Raw genomic sequence first — 7,713 nt, forward strand, 5'->3', positions numbered from 1 at the left:
TGTTGAACATATCCAACTGCTCAGCCAACACTTTATCTTCAATCATCTTGAATGAATACAAAGCTTGCTTCAGGTAGAGTCGATTTACCAGCGATTTGGTCATATACAAACTTTCAAGTTTCACCCATAACCCTGATGCCGTCGTCTCCTTTGATACCTGCCGGAGAACCTTATCACCAAGGCTCAACAAAATTGCGCTGTGTGCTTTCTCGATCATATTCGTCTTCTCCGCTGCCGTCAATTCTGCATTCATGGCTGCCTCTCCCTTCAACGCTTCCAAACAACCCTGCTGAACCAGTAGGGCTTTCATCTTCAAGCGCCACAAACCGAAATCATTCACTCCGGTGAACTTTTCAATCTCATACTTTGTTGAAGGCATCTTCTCCACGCTCACCGCACCAATTTGTTGTGAATTCAATGCCAAGAACAAAGTATAAAATAAGGGATGAATAAAGGACAAGGAAGAAGAGGAGAACACAAATATTGGTTATAACTGCTATTCTTTTACTTTCTCTTAAAACAAGATTACAAGTTTGCAAGAATAACAAATAACCTCTCTCACCCAAAATTAGGATTTGCAGCTTAACATGAGAGACTAGTATGCTATTTATAATAAAACCTAACATACTAACTAATGGGCTTTTTCAGCAAGGCCCATTACACAAGCCAACTTAATAAACAAGCTAACTTAACAAATTAGGGTTTAAACACTAAAACCTAATTTAACATGCTAACAACCCTAGCATCTTCGACATCTGCATGCTAGACCCATCTTCGACTACAACATGCACACTTCGACACCAGCATGTGAACAATCCTTCGACTTCATGCTTAACTCTGTCGAACTGTCGAACCAAGAAGCTACCCTTCGACAATACTAGAGTTCGATCCAATATCTCACAGATATCATTAACACTCTCTAAGAGTTTGCACTTTAAAATTGTTGAAAATTAAAATTATTAAAAAAATTAGAATAAATTTATTCAAAATCAAGTAAAATCATGTTAGATTGCAAAAAAAAATATTATAATTTGGATAAAATCATATTAACTTTACTTTTTCATAATTTTGAAAGTATTACCTCATACTTTTGGATCAATCATTATCCAGAAGTGACACACAGGGTCAAATCCAAAACCAATAACGCAAAGTCACAAACATAACTTAATGCATTAGTTAGATTCAAACAAAATGGCTTTTTCCTTCCGCGTATCCGAAGGGCAACAACAACAATTAACCTTCAATTTCCCATTGACCAATGAAACAACACAACCTTCTTCTTCTCCTCATATTGATTTCTTCGTCGAAATAATATTATTAATTCACCACATCTTCCAGGTTAGTTAGTTGGTAGCATGCCATGCTACTATATATATTATTGTTAATCACTTATTTTTATGAATAAATATTATATTTCAGTTTCCTTAACAGCAGCACCAAAAACAAGACCACTGAAACCTTTTTCAATGTCTTCGGATTCTCCTCTTCCTCTACCTCAAAACCCCGTCATTGTAAGTGTCTTGTTACTGTTTTTCTTTTTCTTTTTGTTTTTTCATTCAATAATTGAATCAAATTATTTGGATTTTGTAGGTTGGGTTTGGTGGAGTTGGTGTTGATCTTTTAGCAACGGTTGAATCGTTTCCAAAACCAGACACCAAGAACAGAACCACTCAACTTAAGGTTCTTTTTTCTTCTTCCTTATCTTCTCTATGTGTTTCTATGTTCCTCACAAAAATCATTCATAAATTTGTCAACAAGGTGTATTATTATTATTTTTTGAATTATTGATTTTATAATTGCATTAATCATTATCTTATTCTTACCTCATTTTTCACAAAAGAGAAAAAAAATATTTTCATTAATATATTTGCAATCAAATTTATGTAGTATGACATGACAATAGGTAAGAAATTATTAATTGAAATCTCCGTGAGAGTCATGTTTGTCACTTTGTGGGTCCATCCATGACTTTATCCTTAACAAAACTCTGCCTCAAATAAATAACCACACTTTTTTTTTTTTACGAGTTGGCAAAACGGGTCCGTCTGTTTGTTTTGCCAACATATATTTTTTTTGGAGTGAGTTAAAATTTTATTGTTTGTCTTTTTCGCAATACACACTAAAATTATAGACTCGTACTGTCAATTATGCCCACCATCTCTTTTGCCCTGTTTATTTTCGAGTGTCCGTTTATCACCCTAACCATACAACAATAGTGGACAAAGTCAAAGGCAGGATGGGTTGAAAATTGCTTTCAAAGTTATACACAGCCACTACTACAGCTATAATGGACTAATCAATTTTTAATTTTGTCAAATCACGTTTTATTGAATTTTTCTATTTAATTTTTGTTCAAATTAATCATTTCCTAATTATGTTGAAAGTTATACACGCACTATTCACTAATGAATTTGTTTGATTCAATAGGTGCAAGGTGGTGGAAATACAGGAAATGCTTTGACTTGTGCTGCACGTTTGGGCTTAAAGCCTAGGATCATTTCTAAGGTTTTATTTTTGCCATGATTTTAATGACACTATATTCAACAATTAACCTTATAATGATAATTTGGAGTAATTACTAGGTTGCAAATGATGCTCAAGGTAGGGCTTTGATCGAAGAGCTAGAAGCTGAGGGTGTGGACACTTCTTCCTTTGTGGTATGCCAAAAGTCTCTCTCACTTTTTTTTGTAAGACTTTAACAAATTTATCAAGACTTTGACAATTGGTGTGGACACAGTCCATTTACAAATCTCACAGTTATCTTATATTGATGTTTTGTGTCTTTTTCCATTTGTTTTCAGGTCTCAAAGGAAGGGACTACACCATTTAGCTACATTATTATTGACAACAACACGTATGTATACATAGTCTTTAGTGTGACATACTTAGTAGATAATCTCGGCTGATTAGTATTCTACCTGAAGTTATTAGAGGTATTAATTAATCGTATAACTTTCAACATTCAGGAAAACACGCACTTGTATATTCACCGAAGGATATCCTCCATTGGTACCAGAACATCTTTCGCGAACAAAATTGTTATCTGCATTGAATGGAGCTAGGTTGGCCTATTTTGATGTTAGAATGCCCGCAACTGCTCTTGTCATTGCTCAAGAGGTAATTGCATATTAGTAATTGCATTTGATATTTAAAGAGAGAATCATTAACCAAACTAACTATATTTCACTCTTGCAGGCGTTTCGCCAGAATATATCCATCTTAGTTGATGCCGAAAGGCCAAGGGAAGGATTGAATGACATCTTGGACTTAGCCGAATATGTTGTATGCTCACAAAATTTTCCTCAGGCAAGCAACTAACTCATCATAAAAAAGAATTAGTAAAACAATAACGTAAATTAATTTTCGGATCATTTCTGAAGTAGTTCTTTCTGTCACATTTGATAGGCATGGACAGAGACATCGTCTATAGCAAGAGCACTTGTTTCAATTATTTTAAAGCTTCCGAGACTCAAATTTGTGATTGCAACTTTGGGAAAAGATGGCTGCATAATGCTTCAGAAATGCGCAGATGGTAAATATAACTAGTTTCTGTTTTCGATTAATTATTTTCCTTATATAATGTAATTTTCAATTTACTTTCTAGCAGAAGATTCTCAATTAGAAGAAGTGGATATCGACAACTCTATGAAATCTTTAACAGTGCAAAAAGATGATAGCATAGCCATGCCAACCTGCATTGCCTCAGTAATAACTCTAGAAACTTTTTAACTCTAAATTGCGGAACATTATTATCTTTTGTTAAGTTCTATTTAGATTGATTTTATTTCGCTTAATCCTCTCAGAATGTTACAAAATTTAGAGCAGAAGGGATAGGATCTGTATGCGGGAGATTATATTTCGGGACATCTGAAAAGATTCCGCCATCAGAACTTATCGATACAACTGGCGCAGGGGATGCATTTGTTGGAGCTGTTTTATACGGTATGTTCAACCTCTTCACATTCCACGCATTAAACTAGCGACACATTTATTTCCATGTTCTAAATTTTGACGAGTTCGCCAATTCATGAACTGTTTTGTTTATTTTGTTTGCAGCTATCTGTGCCAACTTGTCGCCAGAGAAAATGTTGCCGTTTGCTTCTCACGTGGTAGGTAGCTTAAGATGCAAGTAACTACCAAGATTGTTGCATAAATATGTTTTTGTTAACTGCAATGCCATATATGAATGTTTTACAGGCAGCTGCTAAATGTAGATCTCTTGGAGCTAGGAGCGGTCTTCCATATCGCATCGATCCATACTTGGCATCCTTTATTAATTAGAGCATCAACATTAAAATCGAGTCATTGTATTTCAGTTTATAAATAATTAATCTTTTAGCTCAAAAATTCTTGTATTTTTTCTCTCTGTTTCTTCTCGTTCTAAGTTAAATTGTAATGATTTAGTGTGATAAATTTGTAAAGCAATATAAAATTTGCATTTTCATTTCAGTTTGTATTTTTTTTTTGTTTCTAAATTTAAAGTTAGCATGTTCAATTAGAAGTTTTAAAGAAAATTACATTCATTATAAAGATGACAGAAATAACTGTATCTTTTTGGTAGTTCCTATAATTGAGAATCCATATATTATTGAGGTTGAGCCACACAGTTGTCATGCTTCTCACCACTTAACATATTGGAAGCAGTTAGTTGTTATGATAAGCCAACAATATTTAAGAAGAAAAATTAGCCAATTCATCCTAGAATTAACCTTGTAGGAACCACAAAGTCCTTCATCAAACTCAACCATGATCTTGAAATATTTTTTCTTTCTACACATTTTATGATAATACTATTTACTTTCTTCTTATATAAGTCTTCGTCTATCTACACATAATTGAGTGTTTTTTTTATTTAAGCTAGAAAATTGATTGTGGTAGATGAACCTTTCCCATAATTGACCAACTCTCTAATCCAGATGTCAATCATATGTTTTTTCTTTGTGCCTAGAGGCTTCTTAGCCCAAATCTTTCCTCTTAATTATAATCAAGTGGTACATGTAAAACAACTTTGTTAGAAAATATACATGATACTTTTCTATCCGTCCCACAACTTCTTTGGGTTCAAAAGCTATAATCACAACTGTGACATTTCTCTTAAGTTCTAAGCTTAACACTCACTAAATATTACAAGAGTTTATGAGGTTGAAGATGAAGTTCGCGAGCTTTGATTTTGACAGCGTTTTGGTATTTTGTGCAAGTGTTGTATATTGCTGCTTCTGACCAGAACTTATTTATATAGGCGTTGGGAGAAGATGGCCGTTGGGAGCATTTAATGCTTTGCTTGAATAGTACAACTTTGCATTTAATGTTTCATACTTTTGTCAACTACCTCGAGCCATGCTTTTCTGGCTTTTACTGACTTTGCCTTTTGTAACTTCTAACATTCCTTTTGTCAGTCAGAGATTAGACTTAATAGTCTGTCATCTTGTACTTGCTTCTGAACTCAGATTTGTAGATAACAACGTTTGAATATCAGAGTCAAACAGCTTGGTGCAGAGCATCTTCTTGTCTTCTGACTTCGAAGAGCTTGAGCGTGATACCATTCAGAACTTCAATGCTTCTGCTTCTGACTTCATGTTCTTCTGACGCTTCACAGTTCATGTTTTGATTCTGCTTGACCATCTTGTGATGTCTTGCCAGAGCATGTTCTGATGTAGCCATCCAGAACCTTTTGAGTCAGTGCTTCTGAGCGCTGATTTGCGCATACTCTTTATATATTTCCTGAAATGGAAAATTCAAAGTATTAGAGTACCACATTGTCTTATACAAAATTCATATATAATGTTATCATCAAAACATAGAATATTGATCAGAACAATTCTTGTTCTAACAAAAGTCAGTCGAAGTCTTATAATGGCGAAACATCTGGCATTCGATGCTATCATTGTAAGAAGAAGGGCCACACGAGAAAGGTGTGCCCTTAACGCCTGAAAGATCATGGAGGTAAGGATAATGGCAATGCAGCCGTTGTTCAAGATGAAGTTGAACAGGAAAGGATATGTTTCCAAGGAGAGAAAAGTATCCTAAGAGTCATGAAGGGGTCGAAGGAAGTATTGAGAGGTGTGAATAAACAAGGCTTGTATACAATTGAGGCTGAAGTTCTAAGTGGTTCGACATATGTTGCATCCACGAAACCTTTATCGAAAACAGAAATCTAGCACATGAGATTGGGCCATGTCAATGAAAGGGGTCTGGTCGAATTAGGGAAACAAAATCTGCTTGGTGGAGACAAAGTCGAAAAGCTAAAGTTTTGTGAACCCTGTGTATTTGGAAAATATTGCAGAGTGAAGTTCAACAAAGGCAAACAAAGAACACATGGATCCCTTGATTACATCCATGCTGATATTTGGGGGTCTGCAAGGAGTCCATCACATTCAGGAGCGAGGTATTTTCTATCCATAGTTGATGGCTATTCCAAGAAGTTATGGGTATTCATCCAGAAGACAAGGATGAAACTTTTGAGAATTTCAAAAGTTAGAAGATTTCATATCCCTAATGAAGTCGAAGAAGAAGCCGAAGATGCTAAGGAAGTTGAGGAAACTATCGATGACTACCTATTGTCAAGAGATAGGTCGAGAAGAGTCATCAAGCCACCTCAGAGACTTGGGTATACAGATCTTATGGCTTATGCCTTAATCTCTGCAAGTGAGATTCTGGACGAAGAACTTAGAGACTACAAAGAAGTTATGAGGAGTTGAAATAAGACTGAATGGTTGAAGGCCATGGATGATGAGATGAAATCTCTTCATGATAATCACACCTGGGAACTGATCAAGAAACCTGTTGGGGTAAGGTTAGTCAGCTGTAAATGGAATTTCAAAGTTAAGGAAGGAATTAAAGGAGTGACATCGAAAAGATACAAGGCAAGGTTGGTCGCAAGGGGTTTCACTCAGAAAGAAGGTGTCGACTTCAATGATGTGTTTTCTCCTGTTGTGAAGCATAGGTCCATTCGAATTTTGCTTGCCATGGTGGCACAATTCGATCTTGAACTGGAACAGATGGATGTGAAGACTGCGTTTTTGTATGGTGATTTAGATGAAACGATCCTGATTTTTACTAACAAGTATTATTATTTGAAATTACAGGTGTTTAAAATCAAGACACCAAGGGAAAAGACACGTTCCTCACGTTGTAGATATTATTTGATGTAATGATATGTAAATTGTGTGTTGTTTTGTACCAATTTGGTTTTTCTGTAATATACAATTTTTGGTTTTTCATGCAAATTTTGAGCCATTTTCGTTTCGAATTATAGGTGTGGTTCACAAATGGTTTGTGTTGTTGTAGTGAGGTTGTTATTTTAGGGCTTTTATTTTTACTTGATGTTGATGGTTTTTTCTCGCCGTAGCTTGTTTTGGCTTTGACTAATATGCATAAGGATTTTCCTTATGCACCATGCATAAGCCTATCTAAGCCATTGGATCATGTTTTTAATTGAGTATTGAGTAGTGAGTATTAAGTATTGAGTATTGAGTGGTGAGTATTGAGTAATAACAATTGATATATAGAATTTGATCCAATAATCCAAGGGTCCATATTAATCTATGCACGGTGCATAGATTTTTATCTATGCACGGTAACTGCACCCGCTTGTTTTGACTGCTTCTGTTCTGTCGTCATTTGGTTGGCTTTTGTTTATTATTATAAAAGAAACAAAATTTCTATTATTATATATGAGAATAACAACTTGGGTATGTGTTTAATATACACACT

General features: G+C 35.0%; 1 protein-coding gene across 2 annotated transcripts; it reads left to right on the forward strand.

The window, feature by feature from the left end:
- The first annotated feature begins 1,344 nt into the window (after positions 1-1,344).
- On the forward strand, positions 1,345-4,449 carry LOC131619379 (uncharacterized). Of its 2 annotated transcripts, none has more exons than XM_058890487.1 (12): positions 1,345-1,511; positions 1,591-1,680; positions 2,428-2,505; positions 2,583-2,657; positions 2,802-2,854; positions 2,967-3,117; positions 3,196-3,306; positions 3,406-3,532; positions 3,605-3,705; positions 3,804-3,942; positions 4,057-4,109; positions 4,198-4,449. In XM_058890487.1, exons 1-12 carry the CDS (start codon positions 1,398-1,400, stop codon positions 4,279-4,281), a joined length of 1,176 nt encoding a protein of 391 aa, XP_058746470.1. In that variant the 5' UTR covers positions 1,345-1,397; the 3' UTR covers positions 4,282-4,449. The 2 variants fall into 2 exon arrangements, with proteins under 2 accessions (XP_058746470.1, XP_058746467.1); XM_058890484.1 differs by having other exon boundaries at positions 3,608-3,705.
- Positions 4,450-7,713: the final 3,264 nt, after the last annotated feature.

Source organism: Vicia villosa, linkage group LG1, assembly GCF_029867415.1.
Source record: "Vicia villosa cultivar HV-30 ecotype Madison, WI linkage group LG1, Vvil1.0, whole genome shotgun sequence".
NCBI lineage: Eukaryota > Viridiplantae > Streptophyta > Magnoliopsida > Fabales > Fabaceae > Vicia > Vicia villosa.